The 24,022-nt window shown below is 53.0% G+C and overlaps 1 protein-coding gene across 3 annotated transcripts in view; it reads left to right on the plus strand.

The window, feature by feature from the left end:
- CGN (cingulin) overlaps positions 1-23,778 on the plus strand; it is a 65,267-nt gene extending 41,489 nt beyond the window's left edge. For all 3 annotated transcript variants that reach the window (XM_008170385.4, XM_065574459.1, XM_065574458.1), the window contains 6 exons: positions 2,786-2,875; positions 7,481-7,564; positions 11,913-12,031; positions 14,432-14,540; positions 18,282-18,445; positions 19,218-23,778. In XM_008170385.4, the coding sequence (XP_008168607.2) occupies positions 2,786-2,875; positions 7,481-7,564; positions 11,913-12,031; positions 14,432-14,540; positions 18,282-18,445; positions 19,218-19,359 (708 nt within the window). In that variant the 3' untranslated portion in view covers positions 19,360-23,778. The remainder of the gene's footprint in view (positions 1-2,785; positions 2,876-7,480; positions 7,565-11,912; positions 12,032-14,431; positions 14,541-18,281; positions 18,446-19,217) is intronic.
- Positions 23,779-24,022: the final 244 nt, after the last annotated feature.

The following is a 24,022-nucleotide window of genomic DNA, read 5'->3' on the forward strand; positions in this document are numbered from 1 at the left end:
CTGGTCTTTGACCAAGTCCCCATCTCCACTGGCCTCCTTGCTGCGATTCTGTCTGTGCCGTCTTCCTCCAGAACGTCTCACCGGCACTAAATCCCCACACACAGAACGTAGCGTTGTTCTCTGTTCCGCCGTGGAACGGGCGGGATAGCGAAACTTCAACTAGCTCCTTTAGCATGGCACAGAACGGTGCGACGCACCCTGCCTGGGACCCCCAACAACACTCTGGTGACTAGACTGCCCTGGTACCATGCTGCTTCTCATGCTGGCAGCCCCAGTAATGCCGTAGCTGGGGGACACAGGCCCATAGTCTCATCCATGAGTATGCGGTGGGTGGGGGCCGTATCTCCAGGTCTCGTTCCTCAGAGTCCAAGCCTCTGGATTGGCCTGTTTTAGTGCTGTCGCTATGTAGGTGCAGGTCAAACGCTGCTTCTCCCCCGGAGCACCTGTAAGCACACGGTCTGCTCTCCCCTCCAGCACGTGCAACAGCAGTTAATGCTGATTGCTGAGGTTCTGGGCCAGTAGGAGCCTTTCCTTAGGCCAAACTCCCACGGACTGCATGTCGGGGGCTTTTTGTGACGTAACCCTGCCCCCCCTCCCCATAGTGGTCATGAAACCATCAGAGTTAGTAGAGCCCAAATGTTCACCTGTTTAAGAAGGACTCTTTCAGCTCCACATGCTAGGCTGTGGGGCTCCAAATAGGTACTCAGGAACAATGATCAAACTTCCTTGCAACAGCCACGGGCTTCGTGCTGTTGAAGGCAACTGCTAACGAGCAAGTAGATCTGCTGTAACTGGGATTTTAAAAACCAAGCGCTTGTAGATGTTAGGCTAAAAGCAACCAAGTAAGTTTAAGAGGAACCAGCTGTTGCATCTGTGTAATGGTGAGACAAATCACCAGGGAGCGAGGCTCTGGGAGCTGCCTGGCTAGAAATGACAAGGAGGACTCTGTTTTGAGGGAGAGCTGAGAGTTTACCCCAGTGTTTCGCCCACGGCTAAGAGCAAGTAAGAAAGCATGCACTCAATCCAGGAGAGCATCTGCTGCTGTCTGTGGCACAAAACCTGCTAGCTACAAAGCCTGCTTTTAACAGCAGAGGGCAGAGTTGTCTTCAGAGTCTCTCATTCACTTGGAAACAGGACCTTTTGTTTAACGCTTTCTTTAATTGCCAAGTAACTGATTTAGTTTCGGCTCTTTCAAGCCTTGCAGCATAATTGTTCATGGCAGAGACTTGCTCTGTTTCCGGGGTTCTTTATTTATGGATTTATAAAGCAGCTATTTTGGTCTGAATGCCAACAGCAGGCTTGAGATTCTTTGTGCAGGTCTGTAGTGAACTGCAACCAACTTTACGGTAAAACTTAAATCCCTTTGGATCAAATCCAAGTCCTTGTTGACCAGCACGTTTAGATGGCGCTCCCAGGCAGATCCAACCCAAACCAAGCCCTTCGAAAAGTCAAATGGCTTTTGCAGTATGGAACAGAGCGGAGACAGCAGAACCCAAGCAGTCGCGGACACGGTGTCTGGAGATCAGGCCTTTCCAAGCCACGTTTGAGTTCCGGAAACTCTTCCGATGCACTCGAACCGTCTGCATTGTCCGTGCAAATGATATGGTTTGAAACCAGCTTAGCGGCAGTGAAACTTAACGAGGGATTAGATTGATTATTGATTAATGGAGATATCCCATCTCCTAGAACTGGAAGGGACCTTGAAAGGTCATCGAGTCCAGCCCCCTGCCTTCACTAGCAGGACCAAGTACTGATTTTTGCCCCAGATCCCCAAGTGGCCCCCTCAAGGATTGAACTCACAACCCTGGGTTTAGCGGGCCAATGCTCAAACCACTGAGCTATCCCTCCCCCCTCAAACTCTTCTTTCCGAGCATGGTTCAAATCCTGTGGCAGACGGGTCCTAAGCCTGCTTAACTGGCTCTCTGCTGCAGTCTGCATTGAAATCCCCAGTGCCCTGCAGTGTAGCGAGCCTGTTAAAGAAGGGATTTCACGAGGGGTCTCTCTCTCCTCTGTTGGCTGACAAATGCCCCCCTTCAGAGAGTGTAAATTGCAAGTGCTGGGGGCCAAGTTATCTCCTGTCTGGCCTCCGAGAATAAATAGCTTTCCAAATCTGACGCCCTTCTGTCCCCCCCCCCCCCGCCCGACCTGGCCCGTAGGAGTCCTTAGAAAGTTGTGGCTCTGTGGGGAAGGAATTAATGGGTTGGGGTCAGTGCCTCGTCAACATTAAAATGGCCACTGATCTTTGGGTGCCTGGCTTGAGGCACCCTTGCTCAGCACCTCTGAAAAAAGTGAGGGCCACCTGCCGCTGACTCCAGTTCTGGGTGCTCAGCCTTCTGGAAATTCAGCCAACGGTGCCTCCTGTTGGGCGCCTGAAATCAGCGGCCCTTCCCGGAAAGGGTGCTAGGCATCTCCTTCCTGCAGGCTGTTCTGTAGGGGCAGCCCCTGGGGCTCTCGGCACCCCGCAGCGGGCAGTGAGGCTCTGCACAGGCCCAGAGACCAACTTGTGTGGATCACGTTTCAGGAGTAGGGACTTGGGGGTCCTGCCGAGCTCTCCCACTGAGTCCCCGTCACACGCATATCCTTACTCCAGCACTCGCGGGGTTAACCGCCTAGCTTCACTGATGTCTTAGTGAGCCCATAACTCCTGGGAGTGCCACAATGCTGTGTGAATGGCCCTCTGTCTGATCCAAGGTTGGGGGGGGGGGCGTTAGTGTCCCATAAAACACCCCCCACCCCCGGTCCTCCCCAGAATCCAAAGCTAGAATAACCCAGGCTCTGCTCGCAGGAGAAATCCAAGCGCCTCGAGGTGGAACTGGACGAGGAGAGGAACACGGTGGAGCTGTTGACTGACCGGATTAACCGCGGCAGAGACCAGGTAGGGGAGTGTGCTGCAAAGGGAAGGATTCGAAAACCGCACCATAGCCTAGCTTCAGCCAATGGGTTAATGGAGATCTGGTGTGGGAAGGAGTGGACCAGCACAGAGTCCCTGCAATGAGGGAGAGACTGGGGGCTGGAGGGGGGATGGAAGGATGCAGGGAGCCCCTGGGGCATGCAATAAGCTAGGCTGACAGAAGTCTGCTAGTCTAAGCACCCTGCGTTGTAAGCTCTCTGAAGCAGGGGGCCATCTCTTCATTCTGTGTCCGTACAGCTCCTAGCACAATGGGGTCCTGAGCCATGCCTGGGGCTCCTCGTTGCTGCTGCGATATGAACAATGACCAAATAACCCCTCCCTTTGCAGATGGGGAAACTGAGGCACAGAGGTGGGGACTTTACCAGGAACCCTGGTGCTCCAGCAACTAGACAGCGCCCTATGACTCTGCTCCTCATTTATAATCGTTCAGCATTTCTTTCCAAGCTAGTGTCTGACACAGCACGGAGCCTGCCGGGCGCAGAACGCAGCCCTTAGCCTTACTGATGCTAACGTAACTGCTTCCTGGAAGCTCTCTGCTGTTGACAGACTTGCCAGCGGAGCAGGGGCTTAGCTGTCTGGCTCTTGGTTCTCTCCTCCCATCTATTCCCCTGCATCATGTCGGCGTGTCACTGAGGTGGATGCTCAGTTACTTCAACAAAGGACCCTCAAGCAGAACTTCCCTCACGCAACGGACCCATACAAGTGCGCTACCCATGCCCAATAGGTGCCATTGTTTTAGCGGTGCAGTCCCGTTCAGACACCGTGATCTAGTGGCTTGGTCACCCAGGCATCAGGAGTCCTGGATCCTTTTCCTAGCTGGGTGACTGAATCCACTGTGCAATCTTGAATGAATCCCTTCCTTCCCCTCAGCTTCTCCGTCTGCAAAACTGGTGGGGGTGGAGGGAGAATCTCTATATGTTCAGGTCTAAACTAAGTTTCATCCTCTCAAGCAACCTCTGACTAGGAGCTACTGCCTCTTGGTTGTTCCTAGAAATATTTGCTCGGCACAAGCTTTTTCTGCTTCCCCTGCCCCCTCCTTGCCAAATGCAGCAACAACTTAAGGCAAATATTCCCCATTCTTGCAGGGCTTCCCTGCTTCACAAACGTGCTACTAAAACTGACCGTTGGATGTTGACGGCGCTCCTACAGACCCGGTCTCTATTGCTTTCCATCTGGCAATCTTAGCATCTCTTAATAGTCCTCTGAAAACATGTTCGTAGCTTGAATCCCTGTGGTAACAAAATCCTCTAAGGTGTGCATAAAACGTAAGAGACGATGGAGCCTCTTAAAAATAAAAAGCTCATTAGAAACTCCACCTGCCATCAGATGCTGCTCTTCTGCCTTTTGCAAACTGCTCTGCCACTGGCATGAGTCCCCTTCCCATTATCCTGCTTGAATGGTGGGTTCCTGCTGTATCTCGTTTCTCTGGGGGCCTTCTGACCGCTCCCATCTCTACCTATGTTGCTGTTTTCTGAATCCAAATGGCAGAACCCTATTGACGCTGCACGTGCGTTTTGAATTGCATGGTGATTATTTTAATAGCAGAGAAAGAACAGGTTACATACAGGTGGCATGGCTTTCTTGGCGCTTAAATTCTCCGAGCAGAATTGTCTATGGCTTATTAACTCTTATTAGAGCCAGCCCTGGAAGTGCTGTGAAGGGTACATATTTTTGAATTGCAGTCTATATTTTGTCTGCTCCCAAGTTGCTGACGCATGCAATCTGAAAGCCAGCTGTCAGCCCCAAGCCAGCTATTCTGTCGTGCTAAGCCATTAATGGTCTATGGAGAAGATGCAAAAAGTTTGGGGACTGCCTGCTGTAGAGAGAGACTCAGTGCTTCTTAGAGCCAAGTACAGCCCTGGGGTACTCTCCAAGTAGCCACAGTTATTCAGACTCTACATAGCTGTTACTGAATGGTCCTCAATTCTCCATCACATGCACTTTAAGTCAAGACTGGACGTCCCTTTCTCAACGATCTGCTCTAGCTTGGTGCAGAAATGATTGGGTGACGTTCTCTGGCCGGCGTTCATGTACGATGACAGACTAGATCGTAATGGTCCCTACTGGCCTTACCGTTTACTAATCTGGGTGCTTCTTGCCGTCAAAGTCTGAGCACCGCATTTTCAGACTGGGAAAGTGAGGCACAGAAACGGGGGGACAATACCTGGATTGTAAGATCTTCGGGGCAGGGACTCTTTTCTTCTGTGTTTGTACAGCGCCTAGTGCCATGGGGGGCGTGACTACATCCATCAGTAGGTGCAGGGGAGATGATGTATAAGCCAAAAATGCCAGAAATGCACTGCTAATGCCCTGCAGGTCACTGATGTCTTAAGAAAATGTCTACATGCGCAACAGCAGTAAGAGCCTAAGTTCTCCTGCCGGGTCTTTCAGGTGTGTCTACATTAGAGTTGCCAACCCTCCAGGATTGGCCGTGAGTCTCCCGGAATCTCCCGGTGACTATTAAAGGCAATCGGGGAGATTTTGATAGGTCAAAGTCTGGTTGGCAGTGCAGCAAGGCGAAGGCAGGATCCCTTCCTGCCCTGGCGCTGTGCAGCTCCCAGAAACGACCAGCATGTCCCTTTGGCTTCTAGGCTCAGGGGCGGCCATGGGGGCTCCGCGTGCTGCCCCCGCCCTGAGCGCCAACTCTACAGCTCCCATTGGCGCTGCGGAGCGGTGCCTGCAGGCAGGGGCAGTGTGTGGAGCCGCCTGGCCACCCCTCAGCCTAGAAACCAAATGTGCCAGTCACTTCCAAGAGCTGCCCAAAGTAAACGCCGCCCTGCCGGAGCCTGCACCCTGAACCCTGAGCTGCACCCAAACTCCCTCCCAGAGCCCGCACCCCCTTCTGCACCCCAACCTCCTGCCCCAGGCTCATCCCGAAGCCCCCTCCCACACTCCGAACCTCTTGGCCCCAGCCCGGTGAAAGGGAGGGAGGGGGAATAGAGTGGGGCGGGGTCTCGGGGCAGGGGTGTTTGGATTTGTGCGATTAGATAGTTGGCAACCTTAGTCGACACTGCAGCTGGGACAGACTCGTGCTAACGGGGCACGGCCGCTGCACTCAGAATAGCAGTGCGGCATTGGCAGAGGCTTGGCCCAGCCCTCCGAGCTTGGACCCAGGGGCTAGAGTGTCCACAGCGTTCACACAGCCGTTTGTAGAGCGCCAACGGGAGTCAGAACCTCCCAGCTGCAGTGTCGAACGTCCCCGCCATGGTCTCTGCTCGTGTCAGCTAAAACGCCCGTCGGTTCTGCACCCAGCCCTGCCTGGCAAAGGGAAGGGCGTTGTCGGCAGGGGGCTGGCAGCATGTCTAGCGCCTAACCTTGGCGAACGTTAAGAAAATAAAAAACAATCTATCTGGGCTGCTGAGTAAACAATGATCTAATCTCGCTGGGGATGAAACGTGCTGCTGCCTCTGCACTGTGTCTCATACGCAATTAACCGGCATCAGGGACTCTGCCAAGCCATGATCTCAGGGCTGCACCCTGCTGTACATGCATCCCTGGGTATTCATGGTGTCTCTAACTCACTGAACCCAGCCGCAGCAGCAGAGGAGCGGCATGCACTGCTGCGTGCTCACACCAGCCACGGGCAGTGGACGGCAGCTGAGAACGGCTTCCCCTTTTAGTGCTGCCTTGTTCCGTGCCTGCCACCGGTCACCAGTGCGGGCCTGCAGCCCACCAAAGATTTATCCCCCTGTTGACAGCCCTGGAGTACTCGGTGTCACAAGAGGCAGCAGTATGAACTGGAATTGCCTTATGTTGCCTCTGAGTTCTCCGCACGTTTCAGTTGAAGACCTAGCACGTAGCAGTGGCTTAAGCAGGGTGGGCCTATGGATGGGGGATTGGCGTCTTCCATGTCATGGCCTAGTGGCTGATTTAGAGCCACCAGGAGAGGTTGGATAGCCCAGCCTTCTAGTATCGGTTTGTAAAATAGGGATATTCCTGTCCTGCCTACTCAGACAGAACTCTACGGGGGGGAGACTTTGTACAGCGCCTGGCACAAAGGGGCCCTGATCCTGGCAGAGGCCCCCTGGCTGTTCTACAGAGAACTGGAATCTCTTAGTACAATGGCTTTCAGCTCCCACTGAACCCACATTAATGTAATGGAAGCACAGTGCCCGTTACTTGTGTCATGTTTTATGGGCCAGCCACTCCAGACTGCCACTGGCGTGACTCCATTGATCGCGGGGGACTTGGGTTGAACTGAGGATTAGGCCCTGGCGACTTTGATTTCCCGAAAAATGCCAATTGTGCCTAGCTTCTGTTCTCTCGAAATGCAGTGCTGCCTCTAATCCTTTCAGCCCTCCGCAGGAAAGGTGGGTGACAGATGGGGAAACTGAGGCATACCGTGGGGAAGGGACTCGGGACGTGTGTAATAGCCAAGATTAGAACTTGAGAGTTCCTGACCCTCCCCCTCCCCCCCCCCCCCCCCCAAAGTCCTCTGACTGGCTGTATCCATGAATGGCCTTAGGAATCTTAGCCATCTGCCCGGGAGAGAACTGCCACTGGCTGAGAGAAGACACCCCAGTCTGACCAGAAATAACCCCTAAACTACACCAACCTTCCTTCCTCCAGATTGACCAGCTGCGTGCGGAGCTGCTGCAGGAGCGCTCCAGCAAGCAGGACCTGGAGTGCGACAAGATCTCCCTGGAGAGGCAGGTAAGGCTGTGACCGGATGCGGGATTTGGACACCTCTTTCGGTGCTGCTCGGGGGTGTGCTGCTGCACGGCTCTGCCCCGCTGGAGCTAGCCCTGCTGTGGCTTGGGTAGCTGATGGCTGCTCTTGTGGCTTCATGCAAATGCAGAGACGGCCAGAGGTTGCAAGTCTGCCCCTCCCCCATGTGACAAGGCTAGAAAATGCATTTAAGCCAGCACGCTCTTGTGACTCAGTTGATCATCTTGCTTGGATCCTGGAAAAGCCTCCTGACCTAGAGATCTGTCTGGCTGTGGAAGGGTCCCCAAAGGAGGGGGGTGGAAGCCTCCTTTGCTTGGGAGTTTTAAACTAGACTGGAGAGAACACTCAGACTGTGTCCCGCAGGGAGCGACCCTGCCCCAGCTGGGGAGTGGGGTCACCTGGAGCAATAGGTCTGCCCCGTTGCTACTGCCGACAATGTGATGGTCTTAGCTCGCCACCAGCCTCCTTAGTCTATGCAAGACGGACTCTACTGGTCCTGCTTGTTTGTATTTATCAACAAATATCCCCTCACTATTGCAAAGTCTCCCATGCCACCCCCACCCCCATCACACTTCATAAAGCTGTCACCTCGTTAGTACCCTCAAAACCTGCCTCTGCAGTAACCCCTCCCAAAGGGCTCCTGTCTGGCGCTCGTATTGTTGTTTCATCCTCCCGTTGCGTCCATTTCATCCACCTAGGAAGCAGCGACTCTGAAAAAGATTTGGGAGTCGTGGTGGATAACCAGCTGAGTGTGAGCTCTTGGTGTGATGCTGTCGCCAAAGGGCTAATGCAATCCTGGGATGCATAAACAGGGGAATCTCAGGGAGGAGTAGGGAGGTTATTTTACCTCTGTACTGGGCACTAGTGCGACTCCTGCTGGAATCCCGTGTCCCGTTCTGGCGCCCGCAGTTTCAGGAGGATGCTGATAAATTGGGGAGGGGTCAGAGAAGAGCCACGCGAACAAAATTAAAGGATTAGAAAACCTGCCTGAGAGTGATAGATTCAAAGAGCACAAACTAGGTAACTTAACGAAGAGGTTAAGGGGTGGCTAGATTAGTCTGAACCCCCACCTGGGGAACAAATATTTAATAACGGGCTCTTCAGTTTAGCAGAGGAAGGTCAAACACGATCTAATGGCTGGAAGTAGAAGCTAGACCATTTCAGTCTGGAAACAAGGTGTAATTTTTTAACAGGTGGGCAATTAACCATTGGAACAATTTACCAAGGCTCATGGTGGCTTCTCCATCGCTGACCACTTTTTAAATCAAGACTGGATGTTTTTCTAAAAGCTCTGCTCTGGGAATTATTTGGGGGCCGTTCTCTGGCCTGGGTCATACGGGAGGTCAGACTAAGTGATCACATTGGTCCCTTCTGGCCTTGCAATCTATGACCTGTTGTGTCCTGCTCGAGATCTCGGTCTGAAGCTCTCCGGGGAAGGAAAGGTCTATCTGTCTTCCTCGTTTGTCCAACGTCTAACACAAAAAGGAACCCCGGTCAAGGATCAGGGGCCATGTTACCATAATAGATATGCGCTGTGTTCCCAGCCCGCCTATGCAAAGAAGAGTGTATCCCTGTCATCCCTTTCCCCCCCCGCTCTCATCTGCATCCCAAAGTATAACTGTGTGCGCTCTGTGACAGATGCAACACAGCCCCTGCTCCAGGGGGCCCCGTTTGGTGTCTCTGGGGGCTACTGGAATATGAACAACAAAATGCTGCGAATGGCTGAAGTGTTTAACCTCCTCTCCCAGCAGGGACAGAGTCCGAGATCCTCGGGATTTCTTCTGGCAGCATCGCTGCGCCTCCTGCCAGCGGCTCTGCCATCCCTCCAGCGGCATTGCAAAGGCGGCTAGGATAATAAGGGGTGTCTCTTCTCCTAATCCTCACTCTTAATTTTCAGTTTATTGCCCACGCCCAGCTTGGGGGGGGCCCCAGGCGTGTTGCACCTTGTGTAGGGAGCTCTTAATGGACATGATTTTCTAATCCCCGGGAACTCCCATAAACCTCTCCCTGCCTGCAGGGGAGTGAGGCTAGCAGCGTGCCCTGGGAGGCTGAGAACCTGGGGCTTGGCCTGATTCTTAAAGGGGAAGAGGAATTTATAGGCGAAATGCAGGGGCTGTCGGCAAAAGGAGGGTGGGGAGTCCTAGATAGCAAAGCAGAGGGGCAGATCTCTGAGACAGCCGAAGAACTAAACTCTCTGCCTGCTCAGCCTAGGAGACTCGCTCCCAGCTGCAGCGTAATGCAGTGCCCTGGCCCTGAACGGCCTTCAGTGAAAGTGAACTCTGCAGCAATCCATGGAGGTGTTGTACCAGTATGTGCCACAGGGGACCGCTGGAGAGCAGCTGTGTAACTCTCAGCCCTGCCCTTACCTCTGAAAATACCCGTCCGCTGTGCTCCGTCCAGCGCTTTGACCCGAGGCCCCTGCCTGCCCCACGGCTGTGAGCCAGGGCATCTCATTCGTGCAGCCTGGAACCAGAGCACCCTGCAACAGGGCTCAAGTGTTAAGCAGTCGGGATTTATTCTTAACCTGGCTGCAAGGGTGCAGCGAGCTCTTGTTGCAGGTTGTCGTGCAGTCAGTATTCCCAGGTCTCCTGGCTCCTTTGTAGATATGGAGATGAGGCCTTTTATGGGCAGGCTGATGCCCTTTGCCTTTCCAGGAGAAGGGGGGCCCTGAGCTATTGGGGTCCAAGAGGCAGCTCTCTCCTGCCATCCCAGAATGCTGACCTCCCTGCCAGGAGCTGTTCCTGAAGGCGGGGAGAGAGGCTTTGTCACCTGCCATCCACAAGAAACTCTTAGGGTTTGAGTTCAGAGACTGGGACCCGGCTCGACACAGCCCTAGAGTGGAGGCTCAGGTGCCGGTGACTGTGTCTCTTCCGGATACTGAGGCTACCGGAGCTAAAGCTGCACCCAAGGCAGCTCTACCGGAGCTAAAGCTGCACCCAAGGCAGCTCGGAGTGTTCTGGTACCATCCTAGCACATGTTTATATCTCTAGCGTCCAGTACCTTTTTAGGTATGTGTATTTTTGCAACATCAGCCCTTTCCTTGCCAGCTTCTGTGGGCAGTGCCTGCCTCTGGCTCACAGCTTAACTTTGCTTTATGTTAGCAAAGTCTTGACCATTACTTTAGTTCAGGCCTTAGGCCTCAAACCGGGCCTCTGATATAAGGGTTTATGTTTCAGGGCTTCATCTTACTACAAGGCCCACATCTTCAGGGTCTATCTGCAGATCTGAACTGACTCATATTTCAAATCCACTTGGAGCCAGAACTCATTGACTCACACTTTAGATGAACCGGCCGATTTAAGACCGGTCTGTAATGACTTGAAATGGCTCCCGATGCCTCCTAGACCGCTTTCCCTGCCATGGTTCTGTGGTGCTCCTTAATTTGTAGATGGACTCTTAATTCCCAAGTTTAAAAAAAAGATGGTGTTAAACTACAGCCCGGGCTGCTGTGAACATGCAGCAGCTGCTTGCCCGGACTTGCGTTACCGAATTCTCTGTTACACAAGTGTGTGCTGGCTTAAAAAAGCAAATCCTTCAAGCTGTTCTTGTTCTCTGCACGTAATTAACCAGAACAAAACAACACTCGGCTTGAGCTGCTGACTTAAGGTGGTGCAAAAAGTCCCCTGCAGTGCACCAATTTCATTCTTCAACGGTTTTCAGCCTTATTCCTCCCTCCTGGAGGTGGCCAGTTACCGAGGCGCGTTTAATATTGGCATCTGCTGTCGCTTCCTGTGGAACAGGCTAGAGGAGCTGTGATGGCTCTTAGGGAAGGAGGTGAAGCTGGCAAATGTAGCTCTTCGGGCTGAGGAAGCTATTAAATACACTGGTCATTAATATCGGAGTTCTGCACTGGATTGTGTCCCCGCCAGGAGATCTTTGGCTTGCTGCTAAACCGGTATCCGTACAGGACTGTGGGCCTGTAAGCTCCATTCCGTGGGGGAGGTATGCGGTTTTTCCTGCTGAGCGTGATGGAGCATTGGGCAGCATGGCCTAAATGAAGATGTCAGCTATTCCCTGGCCCATGACCCCTGACAATAGCGGCTGTGCAGAGCGGGAGAACTGTCTTCACCTGTCTCGTGGCGCTCGGATTCCACACACCGTTTTAAACTACGCTCTGTTGGCAACATTTTTAATGCAGGAAAAATAATTGCCATTATATAACCCAACTCATTAAGCTTCCTATTTGCGAAAGGGATTTCGCCGCGCTTGACTCACTGCCAGGGTTTACATAACGCTCCGTTCCTGCTCGGTTTGTTTATAAGGCCGACTTTCTCACTCCGCTGCTGGCTGTTGGTTTCTTGGGTGACTAATCAGGTGTAATTTCTCCCACCAGAACAAAGACTTGAAAAGCCGACTGGCCAGCTCGGAAGGCTTGCAGAAACCGAGCGCCAGTTTGTCTCAGCTGGAGTCGCGGATCCAGGAACTGCAGGATAAGCTTCAGGCAGAAGAGAGGTAAAAGATGTGGACCTGGCCCCGTTCTGGCAGAAGATCACAAAGCCCGCAATGCTAAGCCCTTGTCTAAACACAGGCTGTACCACTCTCTAACAGTATAGAGAGCTACAGCCCTTCCCTTCCCACCCCCCCAGAGCGGATGCAGTTCTACCAGTATAGCTGTTTCTCTGTGGAAAGGAGACTAAGCTCTACTGGTATCTGGTATAATACTGGTATTATATACTGGTAAGCTATAACTGTCTCCACTCTAGGGGTTGCACCGGTATAACCATATCAATAAAAATTCACACCTGAACTGACAACCAGCCCTCGTTTACACTGGAAAGTTTTACCACTGTAAGTGCACAGAGATGGAGGGAATCGCCACCCCCAGTTTATAGATAGGGAAACTGAGGCACACAACAGGCATGTGACTTCTCCCATGTCCGTGGCGCAGCTGATAATGGAGTGTAGGAATGTTTACCTCCACCCCATGCGCTAACCAGAAAGCTGAAGGGTCTCCGCACAGGACTGCGGTTTCAGGGGAGTGCATGGGTTCTAGCCCCATCTGTGCCCTGATCTTGCTTTGCAGCCTCAGGAAGGGGTTTAGTTCGGTAGTACCGGTGCTGGTCCATGGGCCTTCACGTCTAGAATCCTCTCCCTCCTACGTCCCATTTCTCTCCCCCCACGCCCCTTTTCAAAACGGACCTCGGCCTGATCTGCCTCCCAGGCATGTTCCGAGGCGTAATTTCATGATAACAGCTTTCGGGAGAGGTCAGATGTTGGGTAAGTGTCAACAACATTCCCGTGCGAGGTGGCGTGAGAATCTGTGGTTAACCCTTGAACTGGCATGTGCGAGTTCTGCAGTGGTCTGGTACCAAGCGTGGCAGGCTGGAACTGACTCCCGATCACTGGGGGTGTGGAGGAGGGTGTCTGCCATGTGGAATCAGAAGCCTTTCTTCTAGCTGGCAGGAGAGGTCCAGTAACTCACTTCTCTGTGCTTCTGGCTGGGTTTGAACTACCCTCGTGGCACGAGGCAGAATAAACAGCTGTGCGGACAGCCCCTGCTACTGGGGTCTCAACAGTAAGAGCAGCCGTTGCCAGGTTTAAAAAAATCATGAAAAGAAAACCATCTATGCGGTGGGTCTCACTCAGGGCTGGTCTACACTGGGGGCGGATCGATCTAAGATATGCAACTTCAGCTACGCTAGTCGCGTAGCTGAAGTCAAAGTATCTTAGTTCAACTTACCTGGCTGTCCTCACGGCGGCGAGTCAACCGCTGTCGCTCCCCCGTCGACTCCGCTTACTCCTCCTGCCAAGATGGAGTACGGGTGTCGGTTTGGGGATCGATTTATCGCGTCTAGACAAGACATGATAAATTGATCCCCGATAGATCGATTACTACCCGCCGGATCAGCGGGTAGTGTAGACGTGGCCTCAGTTAACACCAATTTTTAAACTGATTTTTAGCTAAACCACTTCAAACCCCCATGTGGATACCTTGGTTTCAATTTAAGAGCGTTTCCCAATGTTTGTTTTATTTAAAATGTAAATACATTGAAATCGGAGTGTCCTTTTGAGTGTCCGATTTTAACAGAATTTGGTTTAAAATAACCCCCGAAATGCACCTTTCTCACCAGTCGCTAAAGACTGCCTCTAGGGGGGTCCCCATCTCAGACTAGAGTTTTAAAAACAGACATTCCTAATTTGTGTAACTCGCGTGGCTGAATTGGCTCATTGTTTGTTGTCTAGTGTTATGGGGGTGGAAAAATGCATCCTCCAGAGATTGTGGCAGTGATTGTTGCTGTATAGAAGGGGGCTGAGAGACCCCTCCAGCTCAGGTTGGCATTGTCAGAGCCGCCACCCTCGGCCGATGACCCGTGTGCACAATAGGCTTGACGTAGCCCAGCCGCAAGTGTTCAGCCTTGCGTAATCACCTCGTCGGCAGCGTCTGGGGGAAGCGTGCCCAGTGCTGTCTGTTTTTCAGGCCTGTCAACCTGGCACCTTGCCCCAGAACTAAATCCTCGTGCACCATCGTTATTTTTCTTGAGCCGAATCTAATTGCACGTAGTTCGTCCCAGGCCCGTGTGAGCACCAGTCATGCTGCCCTCAAAGGGCAGAGGGAAGGGGTGGCTTAGTGGTTAGGGTGCTGCACTGGGACTTGGGGGTTCTAGGTTCAAATCCCAGCTCTGCCTCTCACTGCTTGTGTGAGCGAGGGCTAGGTACTTCATCTCTCTGGATCTCAGTTTCCCTATTCAGCCTGTGAGCTCTCTGGGGCATGGGCTGTCTGTGCAGCGCCCAGCACCACAGGGGACCCTAGCCTCAATAAGGGCTTCTGGGGGCCACCATGAGGTAAACAGTCAGAGATCCCCTGCATGTCTGGACAGAGCTCAGCGGCTGCTCTGCTCAATGTGGTTTCAGGGAGAAGAACGTCATGGTGTCCTCGAACCGCAAACTGGAAAGGAAAGTGAAGGAGCTGACGATCCAGATCGACGACGAAAGACAGCATGTGAATGATCAGAAGGACCAGGTGTGTAGATGACATTCTGCTGTCTTTCCTCCCCTGCTACCTCACACACTCTTGGAGCTACTCTGGGGCATCACTCTCATTCCTCTGTTCTTTTCTTCCAATTTTTATCCTCCAATTTTTATTCGTTTAAATGGCTTCCACAGCCTCTGGCACTTGCTTGGCAGACAAATGGAGAAACCTCAGCCAAGTTGGCTCTGTGCAGCCCGAGAGCTGAGGGGGTGGAGAGAGAGAGAGACCCCGCCCCTTTACACAGCTGATCCCAGGCTGCTGGATAGCACAGACCCTAGAGAACATCCGGGGTGGGTGGGTGGGGGTGTGTGTGGGTGTGTACACGCATGCATGTTTGCACGTGCGCTTTCAGACAGTGATTTGGCTCCAATTCAGGGCTGACCTCTCCTACTGGCCAATTCAAGCTGGGTACCAATGGAAACCGTGGGCCAGACCCACAGATCTGGTCTTGGCTCATCTCCCACCCATCTCCTCTCTGCTCCTTCACGCAGCACGTTTCTCCTTTTGGTGCAGGAGCAATCCCTGTTCCAACTGCAGCCACCCCATTCTCTCTGCCTTATCGACCCCTCCCCCCACTCCCTATCCTGATTACAGCCAAATATTTCTGTGTGTCTGCCTCTCGTGTCCTTTTACGGCATGGTGGGGGCAGGGTTTGGGGGGAAACCCCATGCAGAATAGTCTTGTAGAAGCATTTTGAGAATCTGCCAGCCCCATCTCACAAGCCACCACCTGGTCTCTGTTGTTGCTCCGTCTTGCCTAATTACGGCTACTCTGCCATCGTATCTCCCGAGCCTGCCCTTCGTTGGCCTACTTGACCTGCTCTCTGTGTTGGGAGCATATCCTTTGGGTTCTACTGACCGCGCATGAGGGAACAAAAAGCAGAACCAACCCCAACTAAATCATCTGAGCCAGGGCTTTGTCAAGCCAGCCCTTAAAAACCTCTGAGGATGGAGATTCCACCACCTCCCTAGGGAACCCATTCCAGTGCTTCACCACCCTCCTAGTGAAAAAGCTTTTCCTAATATCCAACCTAGACCTCCCCCACTGCAACTTGAGACCATTACTCCTTGTTCTGTCATCTGCCACCACTGAGAACAGCCGAGCTCCATCCTCCTTGGAACCCTCCTTCAGGTAGTTGAAGGCTGCTATCAAATCCCCCCTCATTCTTCTCTTCTGCAGACTAAACAATCCCAGTTCCCTCAGCCAATCCTCGTAAGTCATGTGCCCCAGCCCCCTAATCATATTTCTTGCCCTCCGCTGGACTCTCTCCAATTTGTCCACCTCATCTCTGTAGTGGGGGGGGGGCCAAAGCTGGGTGCAATACTCCAGATGTGGCCTTTCCAGTGCCGAATAGAGGGGAATAATCACTTACCTCGATCTGCTGACAATGCTACTAATGCAGCCCAAAATGCCGTTAGCCTTCTTGGCAACAAGGGCACACTGTTGACTCACATCCAGCTTCTTGTTCATTGTAATCCCCAGGTCCTTTTCTGCAGAACTGCCGCTTAGCCAGTCGGTCCCCAACCTGTAGCGGTGCCTGGGATTCTTCCATCCTAAGTGCAGGACTCTGCACTTGTCCTTGTTGAACCTCATCAGATTTCTTTTAGCTCAATCCTCCAATTTGTCTAGGTCACTCTGGACCCTATCCCTACCCTCCAGCATATCTACCTCTTTTCCCCCCCCCAGCTTAGTGTCATCCGCGAACCTGCTGAGGATGCGATCTATCCAGATCATTAATGAAGATGTTGAACAAAACCGGCCCCAGGATCGACCCCTGGGCACTCCACTTGATACCAGCTGCCAACTAGACAGCAAGCTGTTGATCGCTACTTGTTGAGCCTGATGATCTAGCCAGCTTTCTATCCACCTTATAGTCCATTCAGCCAATCCATACTTTTTTTTTTAACTTGCTGGCAAGAATACTGTGGGAGACTGTATCAAAAGCTTTGCTAATGTCAAGATCTATCATGTCCACCGCTTTTCCCCGTATCCACAGTATAACACAGCCAGTTATCTCATCATAGAAGGTAATCAGGTTGGTCAGGCAGGACTTGCTCTTGGTGAATCAATGTTGACTGTTCCTGCTCACCTTCCTCTCCTCCAAGTGCTTCAAAATAGATTCCTGGAGGACCCGCTCCATGATTTTTCAAGGGACTGAGGTGATGCTGACCGATCTGTAGTTCCCCAAATTCACCTTCTTTCCTTTTTTAAAGATGGGCACTATATCTGCCTTTTTCCAATCATCTGGGACCTCCCCCGATCGCCACAAGTTTTCAAAGATAATGGCCAATGGCTCTGCAATCACAGCAGCAAACTCCCTCCACACCCTCGGATGCATTGCATCCGGCCCCATCGACTTGGGCTCGTCCAGCTTTTCTAAATAGTCCTTAACCTGTTCTTTCACCAGTGAGAGCTGTTCACCTCCTCCCCATACTGTTGCCTAGTGCAGCAGTCTGGGAGCTGACCTTGTCTGTGAAGACGGAGGCGAAAAAAGCATTGAATACTTCAGCCTTTTCCACATCATCTGTCACTAGGTTGCCTCCCCCATTCAGTAAGGGTCCCACACTTTCCCTGAACTTTTTCTTGTTGCTAACATACCGGTAGAAACCCTTCTTGTTACCCTTCAACATCCCTTGCTAGCTGCAACTCTAATTATGCTTTGGCCTTCCTGATTACACCCCTGCATGCTCGAGCAATGTTTTATACTCCTCCCTAGTCATCTGTCCAAGTTTCCACTTTTTGTAAGCTTCCTTTTTGTGTTTAAACTCACTGAAGATTTCTCTGTTAAGCCAAGCTGGTCGCCTGCCATATTTGCTATTCTTTCTGCACATCGGGATGGTTTGTTCCTGCGCCCTCAATAAGGCTTCTTTAAAATACAGCCAGCTCTCCTGGACGCCTTTCCCCCTCAGATTAGCCTCCCAGGGGATCCTGCCCATCAGTTCCCTGAGGGAGTCAGTCTGCTTTTCTGAAACCCAGGGTCCGTATTCTGCTGCTCTCCTTTCTTCCTTTTGTCAGGATCCTGAACTCGACCATCTCATGGTCTCTGCTGCCCAGATTGCCACCCACTTCTACTTCCCCTACCAATTCTTCCCTATTTGTGAGCAGTAGCTCAAGAAGAGCACGACCCCTAGTTGGTTCCTCCAGCATTTGCACCAGGAAGTTGTCCCCAACACTCTCCAAAAACTTCCTGGATGGTCTGTGCACTGCTCTATAGCTCTCCCAGCAGATGTCAGGGTGATCATGCTGGCCTGGCTGCGGGTGAGGGCTCGGGTTCCACTTTGAAATGAGGATGCAGGCTGTACGCCTGATCGTGCTGACAGTCCTCCAGTGCCTTCCCACAATTCCCACCCTCTGTGTGCTCAGAAGGCCAGACAAGTTCTCCCACAATTCACTGGGAAAGAATCCTAGAGCGGCTCCGCTCACTGCAGGGCTAAGAACCGTGGGATGTGCCCCTGCGAGGCCTAGTGTTTCTAGGCTCTTATCCTGCTCCCAGCCTCCAGAGAGAGCTGAGCATGGCTGGTTCCCAGCTCACTCCGGCCTCCTTCAGCACCAGGACACTGCTGTGGCTGCAAATGGCCCTTGCTGCTAGCAGAGGCCCCGAGTGTCCTGGGGGAGGAGGAGAGGGGTAGAGGTGGGGGTGAGGTCCCTCCAGCACTGCCTGGGTGTCCGGGTCTAGGTGGCATCCTTCCAGCACCACAAGCCAACGTGCCCCTCCCCTTGTGCCCCTCGCAGCTGAGCCTACGCGTCAAGGCGCTCAAGCGCCAGATGGACGAGGCCGAGGAGGAGATCGAGCGCCTGGAAAGCGCCAGGAAGAAAGCGCAGCGGGAGCTGGAGGAGCAGCACGAACTCAACGAGCAGCTGCAGAGTCGCATCAAGGCCCTGGAGAAGGAGGCCTGGTAGGCAGTGGGTGGGGTGGGTGCTGCAAAATCCTCTCCTTAGCCCTGCATGCTAGGGGTCCCTCCCGAGCCAGAGGTAAGGGGCTCCTGGAGCAGTACACGTCCCACCTTAGCCCTGCTCCGTACCAGTCTCCCTATGCAGCCGGCTGAAGCCCTAGCTCCTCTCCCAGCAGAAATGTGATAGTAGAAAACTCCCCCTTGAGGAATAATTGCAGGCTGCCTGTCCCCTGCCCTCCCTCCAGCCCTGTAGCTAAGCATAGTTCTGCGCTGGGCGCGCCGAGGAAGATCTGCTCTTGGAGAGGAATCTGGTCTCTGCCACCTCCCTGAAGCAGAGTGGCAGTGTGCCCATAATCTAAGCCATGCTCCAGTGCCCTAGCGAGGGTCGTTCATACTGAGCCTGCAGCCAAGGGAAGTCCGTAGCGCGCTGGGCGTGGATAATGAAACGATCCTGCCCCAGGGCCTCTGAGAGTCCAGCGAAGGCTGGGTGCTGACCTGCCCCAGGCTCCTTAGAAGTCTCAGCCCAGCAGGCTTGTAACGGTTACTGAATTTCATTCATCTTTTCTTCTCATTGCTGCCCTCTAACGCAGTGTTTGGGGTGCAGGGGGTCTGAGCAGGGCTGTGGGCAAATGGGAGCTCCTGGTTTAGAGCAGGGATCTCCCCGCTGCTCTAGGCCCTGGTGGGAATCAGCCGGCAGGGGCCAGAGTGCAGGGCCGGGTAAGCGCAGACGCTCTGCTGTGCTAGTATGAACTGGCTCATCCTTTCCCTGACCCAGGCGCAAGGCCACCCGCTCGGCCACAGAGGCCTCCTTGGAAGATGACCGCTTGAGCTCAGATGAGGAGTTCGATAGCGCTTACGGCCCGTCCTCCATCGCCTCACTGCTGACGGAGGGGAACCTGCAGACCAGCTCGTGTTAGCAGCTGCCTGCGTGGGTCGTTAACTGGCTCCTGGGGTGCACCCTTTTTCCCACGGTCAGAACTGCTTCGGGTTCTTTGAGAGGCCGGCGCAGGGCGTCATTCCACGGGGGAGCGTCCCCTACCTACTGACGTTCCAGTCCCTCTAGGAGGAAAAACAACATCTTAGAGGCCAACGATCCTTGGATTGGAGTCGGCTGACACGTGCGTCCGTTCCAAAAAGCAGCTAACTGGAGAGGAGCCGGCAGAACAATGTTTAAGCAAGAAGGTTTTCTGCTTAAATTGGGAGGGAGGGTGGGGCAGAATTGGGTGTTAAGCTCCCCAGAAAATTCTATTTAATCTGTTTTTCTCTGTGATTCTCAGGGCATTGCTTAGATATTTCATATCTTAACCAAATGTTTGTGTGTATATCGGGGGGTGGAAACAGATGTGCAATAAGGCAGGATGATAAACAAGAGGTGAACCTGTCTCTTCGGCCACAGCGGGAGTTGGCTTTTCCCCGCCAGAAGGGGAAGCGTGGTAGGTTAGTCACCAGCCAGAGTCTAGGAGACGGCCCGGGTGTGTGTCTGCTCAGAGAGTCTCTTTAATGTCTATAGATGCCCTCACGGAGTCCTGGGTCTAAAATCCAGAGGCTGCTTTTTCCAGGACTTTTGCAGCAGTCGTTTCTTCACGCCGTGTTAAAGAGAAATTCCCGGCCAGCCCATCAATCCGTGTGGCCTACGTGCTGCTCTGCCCTTTTCTCCATTCCTTGTGAGCACGTTGCTGCGCTGACAGACGGATCTGCCTTCGTAACGACAGAGGATGGGGAGTGGGAGCCTCCACCTTGTGAAACTCTACAGGGCTAGTGCGCTTGGGCAAGGGATTCTGCTACCGCTTTTTTGGCCCTTTCCGTTGGCCCTGCTCTGGAGGAGGAGGCCAAGGATTGGGGCATAGGACAGGAAAAGTTTGCGATCGCCCAGATTGAACCCAAGGGTTCATGGCCTGTATGAGAGGAACTGGGGGGGTCTCGGTCCAGTCCCCAGCTGTCAGTGACATTACCCTAATCCCCTTCGCAGCTGGCCCACGGAGGAAGAAGTAACACAGGTTCTGGAATAGCTGAGACTTTTATCGGACACGATATCACTTTGTTGTTGAGACTGATGAGTGTGAGAGCTTGCCCCCACCTCCGTCTGAGCCGAGCGATCAATCGCAAAATGAGGCAAGAGCCCGGGGGTCCATCCAGGGCCGGGCTGCCGGGCTGTCCTGCTGTCCACTCTGTGCTGTCCTGCATAAAGGGACATCCAGCCTCCAATACAGAGTTAACAAGAAACACCTGGGGTCTGCCCGCTGGGGGCCCCTCCTATCTTGCGCCTCTCCAGCAATTTCTCGCTTCTGGTTTTTGGCAATAAACCAGCCAGGGAAAGGCAACCCCCTGCGTTTGGAAGCACATGTGCTGCAGATGTTCATGGAAAAGCAAGGGCTGTACCGGCCTTGATGGGACGAGCAGCCACATTCTCTCACCTGAGCTCCGTGTCCCCAAACACTGCTCCTACTTCACCCACCGAGTTGCGGTCATGGTCAGTGGAGTGTGGGCTGGGCTGGGCTGTAATGCATCCAGGCTGTTCGGAGGGGAAAGAACAATACGGGGCTAGCCCTGCTTGAGACCTGTGTATCCTTAAACAGGAACCTGCCTGTCCGCTCCCATTGAGCCTCATTTTGCAGCTGAATTTGCATCTGATCATAAAGTGCCACTTTATAGATTGGGAATATCCGGGGTGCGGGAGATCCACTAAGTGTGTGACCTTCCCCCCTCCACCCGCTTCTGTTGTGGGTTGAGCTGCTAACACCTCAGTCTCCCTCTGTTACTTTTTTAAACTTCACCAGCTCAGAGGTTTCAGAGCAACCTGCAGGTCAGGCCTTGACCGTCGTGCCTTAATGGGGAATGTCCAGTGGGGGAAACTTAGTCCAGTGAATTTCTGCTTGGAAGGGAACTGGAGGTAGAACCTTTAAACGTGTCTCTGTTTTAAAGTAACCTACCTGATTTAACACGCACCTGCCCCGCCCGCCCAAGGCAGCGAGACACAGGAGCAGGGGTGGGGAGGTGACAAATACACCCTGGTGCTCGGTCTGAGCTCAAGGGCTAACAAAAATCCCCACTGCCCAAATATAGCCATTGCCTTGTCTTGCATGATTTCTGCTTCCAACAGGGGCCTTATCTCTGGACGCTGCTTCGCTTGGCGTGCTGCCCTAGAGCAGGTCTCTGTAGTCACGCAGATGAGGCGACGCTTTGGATGTTTGTTTTTTGTCCTGACGCTTGGTTCGAACGTCTGCAGCTACAGGCCAGGCAGTTAGCAAAACGCCATGGAACAGCAAGTCCTCTGAGCTCTCATCTGCTCCAGAGAGCCACTCTAAGACGCTTGCTTGGACCACTTAAGTAGCTGCCCCTAATTGGGAACTCCCCAAGCTGCTGATCTAGTTATAAAAGGTGTTTGGCTCTAGTGTTTCCAGGCCAACCCCCAAGAAAACCGTAGATAAATTCTGCAGGATGCATCTCGGGTCATTGACAAGCCAGTGCTGTCACCGTCTCCTGGGAGACACTGGTTCAGGGACACCTTGACAATCTCTCGACCTACCCCAACCAGCTCCAGCTCTGCACCATGAGGCTTTCGGGAGGAATTTGCTCAGGGAGCCAAGATTGTTTTCTTGTTTCAAGGCTGCCGCCACTGAGGAAGAGCGGGCAGCGACTTAAGAATCAAGGCTTCATCATCAGCTGGTGTGAAGGGGAGTAACTCCATTGCCATGGATGGAAGACTGCGGATCTGCACCAGCTGAGCATCCAACCCCAGCTTTCAAACAGCTGGATTTTTCAGCTGATCTTGGTGGCTTGGGTGTGTGTGTGTGTGTGTGTGTGTGTGTGTGTGTCTCTGTGGGTTTTAATTAGAACTCTTCACACTGGGTACTTTAATAATTGAAACAAAGATTCCTTGTTAAAACACCCACGGGGGTTGGGGGGAATCCCCTCCCACCCCCCCCAACACACACACCCAAAAAAGCCCTAGATGGGTGTGGCTGTATCCACACAACAGCCTGAACCTGTGACGCTCTGTGACTGTAGGAATGTGCCCATTGCAAAGGCTTTGCTGGAGTGACCGTTTCTCTAACCAGGTTGCAGTCTGCACCTTTTGAGGGCTGTCCTGTTTCACTCTCCGTCTGAAGGGCCCGTGTGGGTTTCGTTGCAGGCAGCCTCTGCCTTCTGCGCCTGGCTTTGCTTCTCCTCCAACCCCGCCTGATCTGTAGGAGGTGCAGAGAGGGAACTAGCCAAGAGCATTTCGCGAGAGCTGGCCAGTCTCTGGATCCCAGGGAGGTCTCCCGAGACAGCAGACGCCTCATCGGGGCTCTGTTGATGGTGCAGAGACCCACCCCCTGAACTCTTACCGGCAAGCTGCTCAGTGAAGCAGTAGCTTCAAAAGGGAAGCTGTAGGGGTGCAATGAGGAGATGGAATTTAAGGTTCCCTTCCACCACCAGCCGCCAAAGTAACGGGATGTGGGACTCCCCAGAAACAGCCACTGATGAGCTGTGTGGCTCAGTGAGCAAGAAGAGGGTCCTCTCAGCAGAGTTGTGGGGTGGTTTTTAGCTCTAACGTGCCTCTCGCTTCAGGAGCCTGATGGGAGCCAGCCCTGCTTCAGAGCCGCTGAGGAACCCACAGACTCATTACATACCCTAGCGGCGGGAGTGGGCAGGGCTGGTTGGAGTGACGCTGGGCTGGGACCAGCTCAGTGCTGGAATTTCCCCTCTCCCTCTGCTGTAAATGCAGAACCACCACCCTGAAGTGAGTGACGCTTCTCCCAGGGCTGCACTAGGGTAACCAGGCCCACTGATGTTCTGCAGCAGCGAGAGCCAAGGAGCTGCAGAATTGTATGGTCTGATTGTCACCCTGCAATGTGCGTGGGGATCTTGCAGCAGCTGGGGCACCGTCTCCCCCTCTTCTGGCTGGGCCTTTTCCTTCCCGCTGGCTCTGTGGCTCTCTACACCAAGAGGATATTGCGCTGCCAGGCTGTACGATGGAGACAGAGGCTGCCTGCACGTCCCCCAAGAAACGCACAGGGATCAGCCTGGCTTAGTGGTCTCCACAGGCTGTTCTGCAGGGGCTGGGCCAGAGAGAGAGGCAGGGGGGATCCTTGCTGAGATCTCCTGCGAGGATAACTTGCTTTTTTTAAAAATCAAACCCGATGTAATAGGAATTTTGAGACCAGGGAGGGGAGAATTGATTCAAGTCCAATGCTAATAGCGTTCGTTGCAGAGTGGCTTTCATCCCTCTGTGGATTCTGATGGCTTGTATAGCAGTATACGAGAGAGATGATCTGATTATTATGTAACTTTGTTTTGCTCTTACATAGGCCGTTCAACTTGTATTTTAAAATTAAAAGTTTATACACACTGAAGCTCATCTCATTGCAGTTTTTTCCCTGCGTCACGTATTTATTTTTGTTTGTGTTGTACTAACCGCCTCCGTCATGGACCAAGGGCGCTACGTGCTGTACAAACACGGAACACAAATACGATCACCTCCCCAAAGAGCTGACAATCTTAGGTATCAAATGAGACCACAGGTGGAGATGGACAAATGAGGGCGCACAAGGATACAAATACCTTGCAGCGTGAACATTAAAACAATGATAATATCCT

This window comes from Chrysemys picta, chromosome 20, assembly GCF_011386835.1.
Source record: "Chrysemys picta bellii isolate R12L10 chromosome 20, ASM1138683v2, whole genome shotgun sequence".
Taxonomy (NCBI): domain Eukaryota; kingdom Metazoa; phylum Chordata; order Testudines; family Emydidae; genus Chrysemys; species Chrysemys picta.